This window comes from Hyperolius riggenbachi, chromosome 1 (assembly GCF_040937935.1).
Source record: "Hyperolius riggenbachi isolate aHypRig1 chromosome 1, aHypRig1.pri, whole genome shotgun sequence".
Lineage (NCBI taxonomy): Eukaryota > Metazoa > Chordata > Amphibia > Anura > Hyperoliidae > Hyperolius > Hyperolius riggenbachi.
In genome coordinates, this window is record NC_090646.1 from 385,121,784 (window position 1) to 385,143,612 (window position 21,829).

The 21,829-nt window shown below is 45.4% G+C and overlaps 1 protein-coding gene across 1 annotated transcript; it reads right to left on the reverse strand.

Annotated features, from left to right (window-relative positions):
* Window positions 1–3,875: 3,875 nt before the first annotated feature.
* RPS6 (ribosomal protein S6) lies at window positions 3,876–20,371 on the reverse strand. The gene is made up of 6 exons (XM_068234397.1): window positions 20,280–20,371; window positions 18,104–18,235; window positions 17,734–17,944; window positions 10,958–11,104; window positions 7,778–7,935; window positions 3,876–4,006 (listed from the first exon to the last, which is right to left on the reverse strand). The coding sequence occupies exons 1-6, from the start codon at window positions 20,283–20,285 to the stop codon at window positions 3,911–3,913; spliced, it is 750 nt and encodes a 249-aa protein (XP_068090498.1). The 5' UTR covers window positions 20,286–20,371; the 3' UTR covers window positions 3,876–3,910.
* Window positions 20,372–21,829: the final 1,458 nt, after the last annotated feature.

The following is a 21,829-nucleotide window of genomic DNA, read 5'->3' on the forward strand; positions in this document are numbered from 1 at the left end:
CGCGATTAACGCAGAAAAATCACTGGACACTGCAGCGGTTTTGGAGCGATCGCAATTAGCGTGCTTTACACGCTAATCACCATCGCTAATCGCGGAATGCTCGTCGCCAGCAAACCGCTGCATGCAGCGCGGTTGCGCAGCAGTGAGAACACTGTCACTCGCTACATTGTGTAGCGGTTTTTGCAAAACCGCTAGCGGTTTGCCGTGAGCGGGAATCGCGCGATTCCCGCTCAGGTGAGAACGGGCCCTAAGGGATTGTCCTTTACTTCAATTAGTAGAGTAAAAATGTGTGCATTCCATAATAGAGAGATACTTTCTCTGCTCTTCAGAAAGTGGGCTTAACTGAAATGTTAAGGCAGGAAGTACACTTGTCACAGGTGTTTTCCAGGTTTGCGGCAATCTGCGATTCTGATTACTGCTTACCGGAGCCGGGACAAGGTCATCCAGCACCCAACGCCAAGACACCAAAGTGCATCACCCCAGCCATCATACACTGATTGCTATTAGAATAAAAGGGGCCCCAGGGCCCCAAACAACTTAATCTCTAGTTATCTGGCTTGCAGTCACTGCCATGCATCCTATTTTCTTATTTCTCTCTGCTTCAAACACAATAGGGGAATGACAGCTGAGTGAGTTGTGCGCCCCCTCCTACACTGCGCCATGAGGCTGGAGCCTCTCTCGCCTCTACCTCGGCCCTGCTGTCTACATAAAGCTGATCAGATTTGAAAGGGGGATGATGGTTTATCCAACTAATTAATTAATCAAGCTCACAGGTATCAATCTTTGAAGTAGAGAGCTATAGCGCTGTAGAGGAAAGAAAGGATTTCTAGCGGCTGGAGCATGGAGGATGCAAGTCTATTGCAAACCCGGCCACTTTCTGCGCATAACTGCATACGGAGGTGGAGAGGCATATTGGGGGAACTGCCACAGCAGAGATTGGGTAACAATGTGTCTGCTTCCATGAAAGCAGGAAGTACACACACTGCAGATTTATTGCTGGATTGGTTATTAGCTGTAACAAAAAAAAAATTTCTTCAAAGGTTATGCTGTTGTGTATCTTTAAGAGCAGAGAATAAGTTCTGAGTTCCGGTCTGCTTTAAATGAAGACCAGGGTGATGCCGCTCATATCAATCCACTGGGCTGCCTCACTCCTCCCGCATGCCTTGCTGGATTTCTACCACTACTGGACCAATTTTGTTGCCCCAGTCTTGATACATCTGCTCTGCACGTCTAATATACTGAAATGCTACGTACACATGCTGGTCTGAACTTTGCCGTGGGAGATGGTCCATCATGTGTACAGCAGCCACAAGATGTCTGCTAAAGATCCAGCTAGCCCAGGCACGGGCAAACTTGGCCCTCCAGCTGTTGAGGTACTACAAGTACCACAATGCATTGCAGGAGTCTGACAGCCACAGTCATGACTCAAGGAACTATAAATCCCTCAATTTGCCTTTAACAGCTGGAGGGCCAAGTTTGCCCATGCCTGAGCTAGCCTGATCTGTAGCGATCCCAAACACCCGAGCACCACATTGTTCTCCCCGCTCAATGTCATATTATGTGATCAGGACCCAGAAGAGGATGTCGGGAGTGCAGCGCCACAGGTGGAGGAAGAGAAGAGCAAAGCTGTCTGGAACAGGCAACTATGACAGCTCCCAGCATGGCTGCATTAGGCAGCACAAGGAGTATAGCCGGCAGCAGATGCCTTGCATTCTCACACAAGATAACACTGGCAGGGCTGCTAAAAGGTTTAAGAATGCCAATTGCCTGGGAGTCTTGCAGATCTTTTTGGCTACAATCAGAGTTGCACACCTAAGACAAGCATGCAGCTAATACGGCCTTACTTTAATCACAGCAACTGATCATATTTGTTCTGGGTTTGTGAAACACAAAGTCAAATAGAGCTTAATTGGCATGACCAAGATGACATACAGGCATTGCCAAAGCAAGGAGGAATGGGGCAAGTCCTGAGGGTTGATAGAGGTATAGTGGACAATCAGTTTGTGGACTCTTTAGATTTACAGTTAATTTATGTTCCTCTTAGGCAGGGGACACACTTGACTGTTTTCATACGCATTTTCTACACAGAAAAACTGAGAACTGATGGGCTAGTTCACGCATGATTTTTTTTTTTTTGCATGCAGAAACAAACCTGACATTCTGCATCATAATTCTGCACAATTTTGTCAGTTCTCGCTATCAATTATTGCTGCTGTGAAAAATCGCACGCCTTTTTCTGCTTAGAAACGACTTGCAGAAAACTGAAAGACAAGTGTGTTCCTTGCCCCAGTCATTGCGTGCCACGATTGTCACTGTGGATTCCTTTTTCCCCAGTAGAATAAAGAGTTTACTATCATCCCCTTAGAGACACAGGATCAACAAGACAGCCAGAAATTTGGCGTAGTTTATAAAGAAAATGGGGGTGCAGGTAACCTTCACCTTCCTCATTACAGTGCCCTATTATGAAGCAGCTTCTTGATTTGGAAGTTTTTTTGGGATAAAATATGCTGACGGTACTGTAAGAACTACAAAAGGGATAAGTGTCATGGTGCATGGTGTGCCCACTGTACAGTAGGGCCCATCTTCTACTGAATGTGCTGTGACCAGGGGACATGTGATATATCAAATATACTGTAGATGAGGAGAGCTGGGCAAACAACTGGACCTGAACTCTTGCACAGGACAGAGAAATGCACCCTGTATGTATTTAGAGTTCACCCTGTCTAATTCCCCCTCATCTGTGACTAATCACAAGTTGTAATTTGATCTCTCGGCCCGCTACCTCAGCAGAGCAACTAATTTGTAAATGAAAGCAGGAAGTAGACTGCAGATTTACAGCAGGATTTGCATCAGCTGTAACAAAACAAATGTTTTTTTTAAAAGGCTAGGCTGTTGCTTATCTTTTAGAGCAAAGAGGAAATTGAGTACAGATCCATTTTAAAAGCACCCCTGAAACACAAAAACATACAGTAGAATCTCGTTATAGTAAACTGAGAATAGTAAAGCTCTGGCTATAGTAAACTCAGTCGGTATAAGTGTGCTTGAGTAGTTACTCAACCCAGGCTTCACATGCCTGGTCTACCAGTGCACAATCCCTCTGTGGGTCACCAGTCCACAAAACAAATCGAAATACAAAGTGAAGAAGGAACTGAAAAGGCGATATAAAATAGCATTCATCTTTAAGGCAGCAAAACAACTTGTTTCAGGGTTTCCCTCATTTTCAGGTGCAAGTGCACGTCTATCACATTTGAGTGGCTCCATTGTCTATAGTAAACTCCGTCCCCAGGGCCCAACCATGTACCGGTATAAAATACACAATATATGACCGATTCTGATATCGTAAACAACTTGGTGAGGTCCCTTGAAGTTTACTATAATCACTGTACTTGCCTCGGTAGTAATAAGACTCAGGATAGTCCAGAGCCTTCCCATTTTCTTACACCTCTACTTTATTTAAATCGAGAGTCAAATAAGTTTCTTCTGGCTGTGGACGAGCACATCCTAACTAGGTACACTCGAGTAAGGTCTGCCTGGTAAGATAAAGCACTTGTACAGGGGATTGGGGGGGCGCGGAGAGCTGTGCACAAGTGGCTTCATTCTATTGGGCAAGTGCAGACCTTCCTCGCCCAAATCAGGATGCTCTTCTCCACAGCCACAAGAAGCTGGCTCAAGTCAATTAAGTGTAGACTGTAGAGGAACCCTTCAATTAAACGGTGGTGCGTAAGATACGGGAAGCCAGAAGCTTTCTTCTACCAAGGTATTTAAGCTTGTAACTTAAGTTTCCCCCTTAGCAACACCAGAGATTATTCAGAGAACAGCAAACAGAAATGTTCTATACATTAGTGTTTTCCAAAAGGACTGTACAAGATGGCCCGTTACAAGAAAATGTATTTATTTAAACCATGAGGCTTTATTTCTGGCTGGATTCAGATTTAGATGTGGAGGCTCTCAGTGAAGAAAGTCTACGCCTCTTGGCAATCTGTTCCTGGCGCTTCTCCTTGGCTTCCTGAAGAAGAGAAGGGGGAGAAAACATTTCAGGTCATTACAAAATAAAGACAAAACAAAAAACATTAAAAAGCATGCCATGCGGTGTTTTTTATTTTTTAATGCAAACGTGCGTTTCTGACAGGAGATTAGTTTAAAGGTGGCAATATCAATGCAATTCAATGGGAGAAAACTTCACTAGATGCTACCTTCTGTCAGTCATTGCTGCATAATTATGTTCCTGCCAATACATCACTGAATCCTTTCAACCACATCAGGACATCAGGCTTACACCTCCCTAGTGACCAGGCCATTTTTCACAATAGAGGGTTGTGCAGCTTTCTCTGTGTGCTGCACAGCCCTACAACGAAGCACACAAATGAATTTAACCTCTTTTTAATGTCCTTAATAGGACACTGTCGGAGGTCTCCGATTGGTCCTGCAATTTTTTTTTCTTCACACAAAAGGGAGGCTTTTCACTCCCTCCTTCCCCCATTGCGGCTAGCAGGCTGATCATGGAGCGGAAAAATCGCGCATGCGTTCCCTGCTAAGCTGCAGCTCCAGGACTTGACGCCAACCGGAGTTAGGTGGTCCTGGGTTTGGTGACGCGGTCGTTAGGTAGTTAAGGACAGTCACAAAAGCATAAAAATAGTAAAATAGGATAAACTATGATACACTAGGATAAACTAAAAATATAGATCTTCATGTTGTAAAATCTCCAGTTTTCTATTAATAATTAGGTTATTGCCATTTGATTGATGAATGACAGATTGCATTAAGTACCAAGTGCCCAGGGGACATATTGTCTACGTATTTAACTTATACACCAGATACTAGCAACTGGTTTGCACCACCTTATGCATGGGCTGTTACAGCCCAGTCATGATAATCTCTGGAAAATCTGTACTGAGGAAACCACAATAGTTAGGTCTACACTTGTACGTAATGATTACATTTTGTGACTGATTTCCTTGGCATCCTCAAAACCCACCAGCAGTACAGGTTTTGATAAAAATCAAACATTTACAGGTGGGGTTAATTCGCGTCTCAGAAGAATTGATTAGCTTCCAATGTGGATTTCCACAAAACACGTATGGCTGGTGGGCCTTGCGGGCAGGGTTTGGAAGATCTGCTTTATCATTGCATGTCACTGCTGCACATTCCTATACTGGTGTTTTATGAATAACACAGTAAATTCAGGAATAAATGCAAAGATATCACAAAGGATTACAATTACAATTGTATTTATTGAACTTTTATTAGCCTCCCTTAACCTCCCTGGCGTTCTATTTCCCCAGGATTTCCGTGCAAAAAGTGGTTCAATTAATTTCCAATAATTGTCAACCTTTTTTTTTTTTTTTTGCAATCATTTTTTTTTTAAATATTGAATTCAATACAGGTTATTGTATTGAATTAAACTAAAAAAAAGTGTTTACTGTGAGATGTTGATGACACTGTGTGACCCTGGTGTCATCAACGCTGATCGCCGGGGGACATGAACCAAAATCTGCCAAGGGACATGGAAGAAGGCACCGAGGAAGCTATCAGAGGTACGCAACGAGGGATCAGCTCGCCAATGGTGAATATAAGACCCAGATGTGTAGCCAGGTGTATAGTTTTGCTAGATGTATAGGTAGGCAGATATTTTACCAAATGTATAGGTAGGCAGATATTTAGCCAGAAGTATAGGTAGCCAGATGTTTTACCAGATGTATAGGTAGCCAGATGTATAGGTAGCCAGATGTTTTACCAGATGTATAGGTAGCCAGATGTATAGGTAGCCAGATGTTTTACCAGATGTATATGTAGCCAGTTATTTAGCCAGATATATAGGTAGCCAGGTGTCCCCCCTTGCCCCCTCCCCGATCCCCCACCCCCCAGTCTCCTCCAGCCCCCATTTACTAACCCGAGGGTTGTCTCCTGCGGCGGCTTCTGTGCAGGGGAGGGGGGGGGGATCCCTCTTCCTTGTGGGCTGGTGGCTGGTCGGGGATTCCCCCTTCTGCGCAGGGGGGGGGGGGGAGATCCCCCTTCTATGCGGGCTGTTGGCCTGGTGTCTCCTTTCTGCGCAGGGTGGGGGGGAGATTCCCCTTCTATGTGGGCTGGTGGCCGCCCAGGCCGGGTGTCTCCCTTCTGCGCAGGGGGGGGGGGGGGGGGGGGGGGGAGATCCCCCTTCTATGCGGGCTGGTGGCCGGGTGTCTCCCTTCTGTGCAGGGGGGGAGATCTCCCTCCTATGCGGGCTGGTGGCCGGGTGTCTCCCTTCTGTGCAGGGGGGAGATCTCCCTCCTATGCGGGCTGGTGGCCGGGTGTCTCCCTTCTGTGCAGGGGGGGGGAGATCCCCCTTCTATGCGGGCTGGTGGCCGGGTGTCTCCCTTTTGCGCAGGGGGGGAGATCCCCCTTCTATGCGGGCTGTTCGGGGACTCCCCCTTCTGTGTGTGGGGGGGTCCCCTTCTGTGCGGGCTGGCTGGGGGTGGCTCTTCCCTCTTCCTCCCTCCGGATCCCACGTGCGTCCCCCGTACCCCCCCCCCCCTCCTGATCTCCTATCCTCCCCGGTATCCAGCCCTACACTACTCACCCGAGGGCTGTCTCCTGCGCCGGCCGCGATTGCCACCCTCCTCCTCCATCACTGAAGTCCCGGTCTGTGTAACTACAGTACGCGGCTTGGTGACGTCACCAAGCCGCGTACTGTAATTACACAGACCGGGACTTCAGCGATGGAGGAGGAGGGTGCCAATCGCAGCCGGCGCAGGAGACAGCCCTCGGGTGAGTAGTGTAGGGCTGGATACCGGGGAGGATAGGAGATCAGGAAGGGGGGGGGGGGGGGGTACGGGGTGACGCACGTGGGATCCGGAGGGAGGAAGAGCCACCCCCAGCCAGCCCGCACAGAAGGGGACCCCCCCACACACAGAAGGGGGAGTCCCCGAACAGCCCGCATAGAAGGGGGATCTCCCCCCCTGCGCAGAAGGGAGACACCCGGCCACCAGCCCGCATAGAAGGGGGATCTCCCCCCCTGCACAGAAGGGAGACACCCGGCCACCCCCTCCGCACAGAAGGGGGAATCCCTTCCCGCACGCACTTTCTCTGCCCGCCGGCTGCACAGGGATTCCCCAGAGTGGCTGGATGCTAGTTCTGCACGCTGGGGGTAGCACAGATCGCTACCCACAGCGTGCTGACAGGCATCCAGCCACTCTGGGGAATCCCTCTGATGAGGGAAAAGTGGAGCCGGCGGTGCAGAGAAACAGGAAATCTCCCTGGCAGTATTGACGAGCCCAGCTCGTCATTACCACTTTCAGCATGTTTCTGCTGGACGAGCCAGGCTCGTCATTACCTCCAGGGTGGTTAATAGTCCTCCCAGTCAGAACAACATTTAGTAAATGCACCTTTGGCAGCAATTACAGCAGTTTCATGCATATTAGCTTTGCAGCGTCATCTGCCACATTTTTATGCGACTCTTCTGTTGTCTGGGTCAAGGTTTTGTCTTGCTAGAAAAATTCACACTGTAAGCTGAAAAACTGATGCATTTTAACTGATCAGTAGTCCCATAGCAGTGCATTCTGCAAAGCATTTAGTAAAAATGCATATGTGAGCTGACCCATATGGCCTCTTTCACACAGTAGGGTGAAAAACAGAAGTTTTCACAATGCACCACTATGTAACAACCGACTAGTTAAACCATCAGTTTTTCAGCCTACGGTGTAAAGAGGCCTCAATGTTACAATGTTATATGGAGAGCAATTACAGGAATTACAGTACTTTTTTTTGTTAAAGCTACAAAGAAATAAGGCAAAGAACGCACCTTTGATCTCTTAGCAAGGAGCTTGGCATACTCTGATGCCTCTTCCTTGTTCTTCTGAGTACGCTGCTTCTTCAGGGCAATACGCCTACGTTTGTGTTGAAGTACTCTAGGGGTCACAAGTCGCTGGATCTTGGGGGCCTTAGACCTGGCCTTCTTGCCTAAAACACATTTTACAATTATAAGCATTTCATATCAATGACAGCTCTTCCTGAATGTTTGCAGACCGAGAGCAACAAAACTGCCTGCACTGCCATTTCCTCTGTGCATGAGTTGTTTTACGCTACTGCATAGGCGCAAACCCTACTTGCACTTGTGCAGTGTGGCCGTGCTGGTACACTAAGGGGAGCACAGAACTAAAGAAGAGGGTCAAAGCGAGCATCAGAGGGGCCGATAAGGATCAGGGTAAGCCTCTGGAGCATATTTGTAACTTTAAAAAAAAGGACTATATATCAACTGATGCAATCTCAGAGAGGCAAAAGAACTATGAAAAAATATTTATTGACACGTATAGAAAAATATCAAAGGGTTCCCACCTTGCAGCTCCTATCTAAAGCCGTTGGGAAGGTTTTGTGCGTCTGGTGAGCTCAGACGCCCCCAGTAATTGGCCTTTTTGCCCGATTGGTCTTCTCCCCCTTGGTTGAGCTACACAGAATTGGGCATCACGGCCTGATGAAGGGCATATACAATTATACAAAAAAGCCCGAAACGAACATGTGTCGTAGCCTTGAAGTTTAATACCCGTAAAGCTACAACCGCTTGTTGATTCAAATCAATTTTATGCATGTCCAAGACCTATTATTGCGATATTGAAGAATTATGTACTTTTTGATATTTTTCTATACGTGTCAATAAATATTTTTTCATAGTTCTTTTGCCTCTCTGAGATTGCATCAGTTGATATATAGTCCTTTTTTTAAAGTTACAAATAAGCGTTGGTGGGTAAGGTGGATTACCCTGTAAAAGGACTGTGTTTTGATCCTTCACAATAAAAAGGACTGTACCCCAAGATATTCTTGATAAATAAGCCTCTGGAGCAGTCAGAGGCTTCCCTCTATCCTGGCATGTATCTCTTTTTAGGGCTTCATATTTGCATGAATCACACCGTATTGGCATAAACCAGTACAAGTAATGCATAGAAGGCTCTTTACAGCGAGATTGGCATACTGGCTAGCACGGACCTTGTAGCACTAGTGTCTCAGGTACAATTCCTGGCTTGTCGGCTGCAAACATACAATTTGCAAGTACAGATGACCAATGACATGCAAATATTTCTGAGTTCATGCAGGATTATATAAATTGTTATACAAATATATGCAGCTTGAAAATGGAACAGTCAAGTCCCACTCAAGTTTAAACTGATTGGTCTATTTTCAAACTGCATATATTTGCTAAAAACAAAATAATGTACATAATCCTGCATAAACAGCTCATTGATCATCCCTTTTACAAGTTCTACCTGGTTATACTTTTTTCCAGAAGCGTTTCTGCCTCAAAGTATAGGAAAAACGCAAACCGCTCTGAAAAACGCTACATCAGAGCGGTTTGCCAGGCGTTTTTGTTACAGAAGCTGTTCAGTAACAGCTTTTACTGTAACAATACAGGTAGTCCTCGGTTAACTAACAAGATAGGGACTGTAGGCTCATTCTTAACCTGAATCTGTCCTTAAGTCGAGACAGCGTCCTGATTGCGGTGATTTAAATGTTTTTAAGTACTTTTACACTGATATAAAGACGCCGTGTGTGATCTGTGACGCGGATCTGTGTTATGATACGGATGTGTTTTGTAGAGGCAGAGGGTGACGCCAGGGCACGGGAGGTGTGCGGTATGTATCTGCTCACCTCCCCACACACACGGCGTCTTTAGATCAATGTAAAAGTACTTAACAACATTTAAATCACCGCAATCTGGCGCTCGCGGTGACGTCATCGACAGGGCGGAGCTATCGGCGGGACGTTCGTATCGGCGGGGCATTCGTAAAGCGGGCATTAGTAACCCAAGGACTACCTGTATGTGTAATCTGCTACACAAAAAAAACGCACCCAAAACCGATATGTTTAGAAAACGACTCTAAACATGCCTAGATTCACTCTGAAATCCGCTCCAAAAACCACTAGCGTTTTGTGGATCTGCTAGCGGTTTGTGGATCTGCTAGCGGTTTTGGTATGCACAGGGCCTTACTCTCCCCTTCTACCTAAAGGTACAGGATAAGGAGGAAAAGGCGCCCAGAGAAAAAAAGTGTTAACAACAAATAAAATGAAAGAGAGTGAGGTGGCTTACCTAAATGAAGACAAATTTACGTATATAACAGAATTTTATTGCACTGGCAACGCACTTTGTGGGTGCATACCCGCCTCCTCAGGCCAAATAGCAGTGCGTAATAGTGCTTGTAGCCACAAGTGAGGCGCCTTGTGGCTAATGTAGCAGAAAATACACAAGTGTACAAATATTTTCCAAATACTCGATAAGGATACAATAAGAGTTGTGAAACCTCTCACATTAAACTTTTCTAAATTCATGGCAATTTTAATACAGGAGAAGCAACCTATATGGTTAATGACATGCAAATAATTGTGACATGCATGCACATTGCATGCAGCATGGAATGTAGCTAAACATTTCCTGAAGATTCTGATCAAGCTCATTCCAAAGATCTACTTGAGCAGGCACCACCAGTATAAGAATAGTCACTTTTATTGTTCACATAGGTTAAAAGACAGCCATAAAACCACAGACCACTGTTTTCGAGCTTCATGCTCTTTGCCAAGTTGTCAAAACTGCAATGCAATGATATTGCAGTCTTTTAACCCATGTGAACAATAAAAGCGACTATTCTTATACTGGTGGTGCCTGCTCAAGTGGATCTCTGCAAGTGACGGCTCCAGTGGTGTGGAAAGCTGCAAGCTGAGGCACGCCGCCCTCCTCTCTTGTTGATGGGTGCTGCTCTAACCCCCCAAAAAGTGCAAGCTAATTCCAAGAAATATGTATACCATTTAAATGCTAGTAATATTTACATCTAATAAACAATCTCTGTTAGTAATCTCTATAAGAGGTCTCCTACTACCAATGGAAATTAATTCCATCAAATTCCTAATTAGTCTAAATTTTGAGAACATGACCACATTATGTACAGTCATTGTGCCCCTTATGTTCCCTTTTACAGTAGAGCACCATTACACTTACCTTCCTTACTCAGTGGCTTCCTAACCACATACTGGCGCACATCATCTTCTTTGGACAGGTTGAACAGCTTGCGGATCCTGCTGGCCCTCTTAGGCCCCAAACGACGTGGAACGGTGTTATCAGTAAGGCCGGGAATGTCCTTCTCTCCTATAAAAAAAAAAAAAAAATTAAAATAAAACTAACCAGTATGCACTGTGCACACAGGACATTCACTGAACAAAGTCATTTCATTAGGCAAAATAGTAGGCTGGAAATCTATTTTCTGTAGGGGCTGCATATATTTGTATGACAAATCTACCCCAGTTCTACAAAGAGAAACTTCATTTTGCCTTTTTTTCCCCACACTGGGTAACATTTGATTATTAAAGCTGCCAGTTTATCACAGGCATAAAAAGCAGGATTTATTAACCCCTTCCTGAACACACAACGCCAATAGGCATCGGGAAGGTGGCAGCCCCAGGACTGCGTAACGCCATTGTGTGTGTGGGGGGGCGCGGGTGTTGAGTGACAGCTCTGTCACTTAGCTGTCCCCAAAAGAGACTCACAAACGATTGTCTCTCATAGGCTAATGCCAATAAGAGACAGTCATAAACAGTTGTATAGCAGTGCAGCACACTGTTAAAGAGATCGTAACCAACAAGTGAACTTCATCCCGACCCATAGTTGATACCCCCTTTTACATGAGGAATATTTTCCTTTTCTCAAACGGATTATCAGGGGGCTCTGTATGGCTGATATTGTGGTGAAGCCCCTCCCACAGTGTGATGTCAGCGCCTCACAGCTCTGAGGTCCTGACATCACACTGTGGAGCCTTGTTGCATTGTGGGAAATAACAGCAGTTTCTAACTGCCATAAAAGCAAGCAGCATCTCCTTCCAATGACATCACCTGCCAGCAGTAAAAATATCACCATGATAAATGTCTGAATGTAAATCAGGGAAAAGAAAAGATTTTACAATGAGCAAAGACTGACTAAATCATTTATATATAATCATTGTAAAAATTAGGCACTTTTTTTATGACATTATTTTCACTGGAGTTCCCCTTTAACCACTTGCCGACCGCCTACTTCATATTGGCGGCAGCAAAGTGGCAGCCCCAGGACCACGTAACGCAGATTGGCGTCAGGTCCTGGGGCACTCTCTGGCCGGGGATCGCGCGCTGGGATGCGCGCGCATCCACCGGCAATAGGCTCCGCCCACCCGCGACGTCAACCCGCCGGCCAATCGGAAGCGCCGGCGGGTTGTTAACCCGACGATCCCCGGATAGGAAGCGTATAATACGCTTTGTAATGTTTACAAAGTATTATACAGGCTGCCTCCTGCCCTGGTGGTCCCAGTGTCCGAGGGACCACCAGGGCAGGCTGCAGCCACCCTAGTCTGCACCCAAACACACTGATCTGCCCCCCCCTGCCCCCTGATCGCCCACAGTACCCCTCAGACCCCCCCCCTGCCCACCCCCCAGACCACCATTTGCACACAATCACCCCCCTAATCACCCATCAATCACTCCCTGTCACTATCTGTCAACGCTATTTTTTTTTTTAGTCCCTAAACTGCCCCCTGCTCCCTCCTGATCACCCCCCACCCCTCAGATTCTCCCCAGACCCTCCCCCCCCCCTGTGTACTGTATGCATCTATCCCCCCTGATCACCTGTCAATCACCCATCAATCACCCGTCAATCACCCCCTGTCACTGCCACCCATCAATCAGCCCCTAACCTGCCCCTTGCGGGCAATCTGATCACCCACCCACACCAATAGATCGCCCGCAGATCCGACATCAGATCACCTCCCAAATCCATCGTTTACATCTATTCTCTCCTCTAAACACCCACTAATTACCCATCAATCACCCATCAATCACCCCCTATCACCACCTGTCACTGTTACCCATCAGATTAGACCCTTGCGGGCACCCAATCGCCCGCCCACACGCTCAGATTGCCCTCAAACCCCCCCTTAGCGATTCGCCAGTGCATTATTTACATCCGTTCTTCCCTGTAATAACCCACTGATCACCTGTCAATCACCCCCTGTCACTGCCACCCATCAATCACCCCCTGTCACTGCCACCCATCAATCAGCCCCTAACCTGCCCCTTGCGGGCAATCTGATCACCCACCCACACCAATAGATCGCCCGCAGATCCGACATCAGATCACCTCCCAAGCGCAGTGTACATCTATTCTCTCCTCTAAACACCCACTAATTACCCATCAATCACCCCCTATCACCACCTGTCACTGTTACCCATCAGATTAGACCCTAATCTGCCCCTTGCGGGCACCCAATCACCCGCCCACACCTCAGAACGCCCTCAGACCCCAGCCCTGATCACCTCGCTAGTGCATTGCTTGCATCTATTTCCCCCCTCTAATCACACCTTGAGACACCCATAAATCACCTCCTGTCACCCCCTAGCACACCTACCCATCAGATCAGGCCCTAATTTGCCCCGTGTGGGCTCCTGATCACTCGGCCAAACCCTCAGATCCCCCTCAGACCCCCTTCCGATCACCTCCCCAGTGCATTGATTGCATCTATTTTCCCCTCTAACCGCCCCCTGAGACACCCATCAATCACCTCCTGTCACCCCCCTAGCACTCCTATCCATCAGATCAGGCCCAATTCATCCTGTCATCTAAGAGGCCACCCTGCTTATGACCGTTTCCACAAAATTTGCCCCCTCATAGACCACCTGTCATCAAAATTTGCAGATGCTTATACCCCTGAACAGTCATTTTGAGACATTTGGTTTCCAGACTACTCACGGTTTTGGGCCCGTAAAATGCCAGGGCAGTATAGGAACCCCACAAGTGACCCCATTTTAGAAAGAAGACACCCCAAGGTATTCTGTTAGGTGTATGATGAGTTCATAGAAGATTTTATTTTTTGTCAAAAGTTAGCGGAAATTGGATTTTTATTGTTTTTTTCACAAAGTGTCATTTTTCACTAACTTGTGACAAAAAATAAAATCTTCTATGAACTCACCATACCCCTAACGGAATACCTTGGGGTGTCGTCTTTCTAAAATGGGGTCACTTGTGGGGTTCCTATACTGCCCTGGCATTTTAGGGGCCCTAAACCGTAGGGAGTAGTCTAGAAAACAAATGCCTCAAAATGACCTGTGAATAGGACGTTGGGCCCCTTAGCGCACCTAGGCTGCAAAAAAGTGTCACACATGTAGTATCGCCATACTCAGGAGAAGTAGTATAATGTGTTTTGTGGTGTATTTTTACACATACCCATGCTGGGTGGGAGAAATCTCTCTGTAAATGGACAATTGTGTGTAAAAAAAATCAAAAATGTGTCATTTACAGAGATATTTCTCCCACCCAGCATGGTTATATGTAAAAAATACACCACAAAACACATTATACTACTTCTTCTGAGTACGGCGATACCACATGTGTGACACTTTTTTGCAGCCTAACTGTGCTAAGGGGCCCAAAGTCCAATGAGTACCTTTAGGATTTCACAGGTCATTTTGAGACATTTGGTTTCAAGACTACTCCTCACGGTTTAGGGCCCCTAAAATGCCAGGGCAGTATAGGAACCCCACAAATGACCCCATTTTAGAAAGAAGACACCCCAAGGTATTCCGTTAGGAGTATGGTGAGTTCATAGAAGATTTTATTTTTGTCACAAGTTAGCAGAAAATGACACTTTGTGAAAAAAAAAACAATTCAAATCAATTTCCGCTAACTTGTGACAAAAAAAAAAAAAAAATCTTCTATGAACTCACCATCCTCCTAATGGAATACCTTGGGGTGTCTTCTTTCTAAAATGGGGTAATTTGTGGGATTCCTATACTGTCCTGGCATTTTAGGGGCCCTAAACCGTGAGGAGCAGTCTTGAAACGAAATTTCTCAAAATGACCTGTGAAATCCTAAAGGTACTCATTGGACTTTGGGCCCCTTAGCGCAGTTAGGGTGCAAAAAAGTGCCACACATGTGGTATCGCCGTACTCAGGAGAAGTAGTATAATGTGTTTTGGGGTGTATTTTTCCACATACCCATGCTGAGTGGGAGAAATATCTCTATAAATTGACAATTGTGTGTAAAAAAAAATAAAACAATTGTCATTTACGGAGATATTTCTCCCACCCAGCATGGGTATGTGTAAAAATACACCCCAAAACACATTATACTACTTCTCCTGAGTACGGCAATACCACATGTGTGGCACTTTTTTGCAGCCTAACTGCGCTAAGGGGCCCAAAGTCCAATGAGCATCTTTAGGCTTTACAGGGGTGCTTACAATTAGGCACCCCCCAAAATGCCAGGACAGTGAACACACCCCACAAATGACCCCATTTTGGAAAGTAGACACTTCAAGGTATTCAGAGAGTAGCATAGTGAGTCCGTGGCAGATTTCATTTTTTTTTTGTCGCAAGTTAGAAGAAATGGAAACTTTTTTTTTTTTTTGTTACAAAGTGTCATTTTCCGCTAACTTGTGACAAAAAATAAAATCTTCTATGAACTCACCATGCCTCTCACTGAATACTTTGGGATGTCTTCTTTCCAAAATGGGGTCATTTGGGGGGGATTTGTACTATCCTGGAATTTTAGCCCCTCATGAAACCTGACAGGTGCGCAGAAAAGTCAGAGATGCTTGAAAATGGGAAAATTCACTTTTGGCTCCATAGTTTGTAAACGCTATAACTTTTACCCAATCCAATAAATATACACTGAATGGTTTTTTTTTTTATCAAAGACATGTAGCAGAATAACTTTCGCGCTCAAATGTATAGGAAATTTTACTTGACAAAATTCATGTCTTTTTTGATGAATATAATAAAAATTAAAACTCGCAGCAGCAATCAAATAGCACCGAAAGAAAGCTGTATTAGTGACAAGAAAAGGAGGTAAAATTCATTTAGGTGGTAGGTTGTATGACTGAGCAATAAACCGTGAAAGCTGCAGTGGTCCGAATGGAAAAAAAGGCTCTGGTCCTTAAGGGGTTTTATGACTGCAGTCCTTAAGTGGTTAAAGCTGCAGTGTGCAAAATTGTAAAAAAAAAAAAAAAAAAAAAAAAAAAAAAAAGGTCACTAGGGAGGTATAAGCCTGAGGTCCTCAAGTGGTTAAAGACCATGTTCGTGCACCAGTCTCTACTCACATTTATAAAACATTGTAAGTGCAGGTTTTTTTTTTTTTTTTAATCCTTTCCCGACCCCATTCTTTTTATTCTTTCCGCAGCAGTGACATGTACAATTTTTTCTCATTCGACAATTTTTGTAATCAGTCTATGGGGTGGATTCATTATTCAGCGGCATTACCGTGCACACACAGCAATATCTACCTGCAGTAATAGAAGATACATTAGTAGCACGCCCCGCTGTACTCTAGTAGTGGGTGTTACCATAGAAACGGTCACGCTAATAGCATATCTCGCGGTACTTCCGTGCATAACTACAGGTTATATTGCCGCGCTTGTATGGGATTATTACTGAGGAATGATGAATTAACCTTGCTATGTTCCACAGCTCCACAGATTGTGATCGGTTTCAGGCTGAAATCGATTCACAATCTGTTTGCAGTAAAGGTGGCCATACGATCCCTCTCTGATCAGATTCGATCAGAGAGGGATCTATCTGTTGGTCGATTCTGATGGCAAATCGACCAGTGTATGGCCACCTTAAGAATATTTCTTCCTGTGATACGACAGTCGCCATGTTTGTAAACATTACACAGAGGCAGGCTTATCTGCATCTTGAGCAAAGAAAACTAATCCCCCTCCTCCTCCCTTCTGCCTCTGAAATCTCTGGCTAGTAATACTTCCCCCTCCTCCTGCCCAGAATGAGCTCCCATGAGCCCTTGCTACTGTCTGAAAGTGCCTTGGCTCTCTGAAAGCCTGTGGGCGTGGCTTGTTTAGTTTATAGGGAATTAAGAGTATTAAAACAAAAAGCAAAAAAGTATTTGGCTTGAGGAATGCCCTATTAACAATAGGAAAGGAACACAATTATGCAATGAGTAAAAGTTAATCTCGGATCCAATTTAAAGGCACTTGTATTGACCCGAAGAAGCGGGCTGAGACCCGTGAAACGCATTGTCCTTTTAAAATAAATAATGTAATCTTTTTACAGTAACCCTGTGGTTTGGGTTCTTCCATCTTGAGTGGTAAAGACACCCTACCTCCACCATATTTTGTTTCATCACATTACCCATCTTTGGGCGCCTCCACCCCCAGTACTATACATTACATCTCCTTTGGAGGTGTTCACCTTCCGGGTGTGGCGTTAGCTACAACCAAGAAGGACCAACCAGGAGTGCGACCATCCAGTTCCAGTAGGATTTGAAATACCGAGCGGGGACGGTTATTTCCCTGTAGGCAATATACGGTGGTTGCAGGGACTGCAACCCACTTTTGTGAGTATAAATACTCTTATACTACAATCTAACATCTAGTACCCCACAATACTGCACCATTTGGCTCCTGGTCTCTCCTTGTCATACAGGTGACTGTGGTATCCCCCCAGTGACCACCTTTTCTAATATGCTCAATGGCTAGGACTGCAGCTCAACATTCTATTTCCAGCAGTCCTAGCACCCTAAAGACTACTAAGCTTAGCTGTGTCAGGGTTCTAACTGATGAGGGAGATGGATGACTGGCAGTGAGGAACTGCAAGGCAAGTAAGGCATTAAGCATACAGCACTTCTGTACACCACTGATCCATAGCCTGTATTGCAATGTTTACACTTGTGATAACAAGAGAGGAAAGACTACTATATTGCTTTATAGCAATCCACATGTATTGCTAGCCCAATCGACTCACCTTTCCTGACAATAACCAAGTTCAGCACACTTAAATTAGCATCCACAATACATCCACGTACAGACTTCCTCTTGCGCTCGCCAGTCCTCCTGGGGCGGTAGCAGGAATGACCCTTGCTTAACAGAAGACGCACACGGCCATGGGTGAGCACTCCCTGCTTCATGGGGAAACCCTGCTTGTCATTTCCTCCACTGATGCGTACAACGTATCCCTAAAGAAATGGAGAACATCATTTAGTAATGTTAAGAGGACTGTATGAGTTATGCCCTAGTTGAATTACTTTGCGTCTCTAGACAGCCTTGTACAGAATGGAAAAGCAAAACAATGCATTTGGAGTTACAAAGCTGAAATGTTATATGAAATGCCTTACCTTCCATTCTTCACCTAAGGGATCAGCTGAAACCTCAGTGGCCATCCGCTTTTCATAAAAAGTACGCAGCTTCCGTTCATCATCAACTTCTATCAGCTTCTGGCAGCCAGTGGCAGGGAAAGAAATATTCAGCTGCAGGACAAAAGGATAAGTTTAACTGCAGGAGCAATTTATTTATGTTTCAGAAACAGTTAAAAGGGTTTTAATGTCTTTGGACTTTTACGGCAGTCCATTTCCACCATGCTGAATCTTCCCCAGTGGGTTTCCAGACTACTAGAGCAAAGACCTGTACAGTACAGGCACACTTTGTAACCTATATCTGTTAAAGTGGAACTAAAATCTTGCACAGGACAGAAGGAAAACACAGAGAAAATGCACCCTGTATGTATTTAGAGAGTTTAACCTGTCTAATTCCCCCTCATTTGTGTATAATCACAAGTGTAATTTGATCTCTCCCATGTCACCCGACTGCCACAGCAGATAATCTCATTTGAAAGCACAGTATGTTAACATGTCTGCTTCCATGAAAACAGGAAGTAGAAACCGTGCAGAGTTATTGAAGGATTTGTATCTGCTGTAGCAGAAATGGTTTCCTTTAAAGGTTATAATGCTGTTGCATATCTTTTAGAGCAGAGAGAAAGCTCCAAGTTTGGGTCCGCTTTACGACACATTCAGTTTAGTAAAGCTGTATTCTGTCCTGCTGAAGGCAACAAAAGCAATGCTTAAAAGGACAACTAGCGATAGTTATGTGGATGCTACCATGTTTATTTACTTTCAGGCAATACCAGTTGCCTGGCTGTCCTGATGCTTTTAGCCAGGGGTGCCCATTAGGTAGATCGCTATCTACCGGTAGATCCCGACCCCACTACATTTTCCATTCTGTATATACAAGTGTGCTCCTAAAATTGTACATAGGTAGATCACTTTGACTTGCTAATTTTTGAAAGTAGCTCACAAGCCGAAAAAGTGTGGGCACCTCTGCTTTTAGCCATAGAACCTGGACAAGCATACAGCACATCAGGCGTTTCTGACATTATTGTCAGATCTAACAAGATTAGCTGCAGGCTTGTTTCCGTTTGTTTATTCAGACACCACTGCAGCCAAATAGATCAACAGGGCTGCCAGGCAACTGGTATTGTTTCAAAGGAACTAAATATGGCAGCATCCATATTCTTCTCAGTTCAGTTGTCCTTTAAAGCAATCAACTGTCGCTTCCATTCATATGGATGATAGGAAGGTAGCCAAATGATTTCCTGCTTACTAGCAGAAAAGCATTTGGAATTGGCTAAACGAGCCATGGCCACAACTGCACCCTGACACCTGTGTGAACTAGGCATTGCACTTCTCTGCCACAGTTATTTCCTCACACATAGGTAGGTACAGTTTTGATTCTTGTGGAACTGTGCTCGCGCATCCGTACTAACATATTAAAATGTGCATCGACACACAAATTCTTTTGCATGGACGCAGGTAAAATAGGGTGGGAACTGGGAGAGAAGAGTTTCAGTACAGGAAACCATACTGTTTAGAATAAAAACAAATATCCCTGACACTAACAAAACGTACAGCTAAACGGTGATATCACTGTACTACTGCATGGCAAGGAATGCAATTGGAACATGCAGCAGCATCAGGAGTAACATTTGAGGGACATGGTGCAGTATTGACTCCAAGCAGAAATGCTTAAACCAACGTGTGTGAAAACAATATAAAGCAATGCAAGCTGCACATCATGTCTGATTACCCAGCGGCCTTTCCATTTCAATACTTCATATAGCACCAGAATAACAGATACACAAGGAGAGCCGAGCCAATCCTGGATATGACTGGCATTTGCAGGGAGACACGGCTACACCAGTTCATCAGGAGAAGTTGCTGCATATCCCTCTGCAGAGGACAGCACACCTTCAGGCAGTACAGGCCACACGTCAGCACGGGCCAGGCGCACTCCTATAGAGGACACCGGTGGAAGTGCGGTAGCCGCTGCCATGCCCGGCTATCTCCGCTCCCGGCTTCAGTCCCCACATAATCCGCAGCCATCCGCTCCGAAAAGTCCACCAAGCGCTCAGAGCGAGCGGCAGCCGCCTCCCTCACACCCCGTCCTGTATTGCCAACATCACATCTGTGGCAGAAAAAGCTCCAAACGTGTCACATGAACCATGATTTCTAAGCTCACCTTCATGTCAGCCGACTAGCCTGGACCAGGTCCCCACCGGAAAGAGGCCGAGCTTCCGTGCACAGAGTTCACATAGGGAAGGGCAGAGCGGCCTGCCTGACGTCATCTAAACACTAACATCTTGGAGTTAAGCGCCCTCCGCTGGAGGAAGGTGCTAACTTTCTATTCCTTTCTATACTGTACATTAAAACTGAAATAGTTATCCTGCCTTTCTCAACCATTTGATCAAAGAGGAACCCTTCAAATAATTGTAGGCTCTCAATGAACCCCGGCATTAGTGTCTTCACTAGAGTGTGGATTTATTTTGTATTTAGGAGGCATGGACTTTAAAAGTGGTTGTTCATTGTAAAGCCTTGTTGTTTAGCTACCTTTCCATGTTTCTTCCTTACAGACAGTGCTTCCTATGATAGCAGCGCAAGATAGTGTTTCTTTCTATAAGTCCCACAAATATAATGCTCCTATTTAACAGTACTCTTTATTATACTACCCCCTATATTAAGCTTCAGGAATCAAATCTCAGCTGTTGTGAAACATTCCTTTTTTCACCTAAGGAATATTGCAAGGATTAAACACCTAATTCCTTCAGAAGATCTTCCAACCCTAGTTTATGCCTTCGTCACATCAAGGTTAGACTACTGCAACGCCCTCTACACAGGCCTGCGTAAGAAAGACTTACGCAGCCTGCAATTAGTACAGAATGCCGCCGCAAGGCTGTTAACGAGCCAACCCCGCCATTGCCACATAACACCAACCCTGTGCTCACTCCACTGGCTACCGATAAAATGGAGAATTCTGTTTAAGATTGGCTTACTGACATTCAAATCCTTGCACAATCTGGGCCCTGGATACCTGAAGGACTTGTTGCAACTGCATCACACCCCCCACAACCTTAGATCAAAAGGACATAACACCTTGGTCACCCCCAGAGTCCACCTCAAAACCTTTGGAGACAGAGCCTTTTTTCATGCTGCCCCTACACTTTGGAACTCCCTGCCACACCCAATCAGGACAGCTCCATCCCTGGAAGCATTTAAGTCTAAACTGAAAACCTACCTCTTCAGTCTGGCATTCATGAACATCTGACTATCTCCTCTGTAACACAACCCAGCCTGGAACCCTGTATTAATCTGAGACACAACTATGCGCTTTGAGTCCTATGGGAGAAAAGCGCTTTACAAATGTTATTGTATTGTATTACAGGGCCCCTCATTTTACTGTCTCTCTAATCTTGTGTTTTTATTAGTCTGCTACTTATTATTCTGAACTAAATTAGTGCTTCTTTCAACAGTATTCCTTATTATAGTATGCTATATTATACTTCCCCTCCCTCCCCACCATTTGGGATGACCATACAATGACTGAAGAGGACACAGAAGAACCAAAGAGGTACTTTTGAAACTTTCTCAGCCCACCACTGTCATGGGAGGGGAAAATGCCAGGGAACCCAGGGGTGTAGCAATAGGGGTTGCAGAGGTAGCGACCGCATTGGGGCCCTTGGGCCAGAGGGGCCCCCAAACTGCTCTTCCTCAACTACGGTATTAGCTCTCTGT

Excerpts from the sequence above, each read along its gene's own strand:
- RPS6 (XM_068234397.1), bottom strand. Across the intron at positions 7,936-10,957 it reads GAAGCCACTGAGTAAGGAAG|GCAAGAAGGCCAGGTCTAAG; the intron begins GTAAGTGTAATG and ends AATGTGTTTTAG. Across the intron at positions 4,007-7,777 it reads TCCTTGCTAAGAGATCAAAG|GAAGCCAAGGAGAAGCGCCA; the intron begins GTGCGTTCTTTG and ends TCTCTTCTTCAG.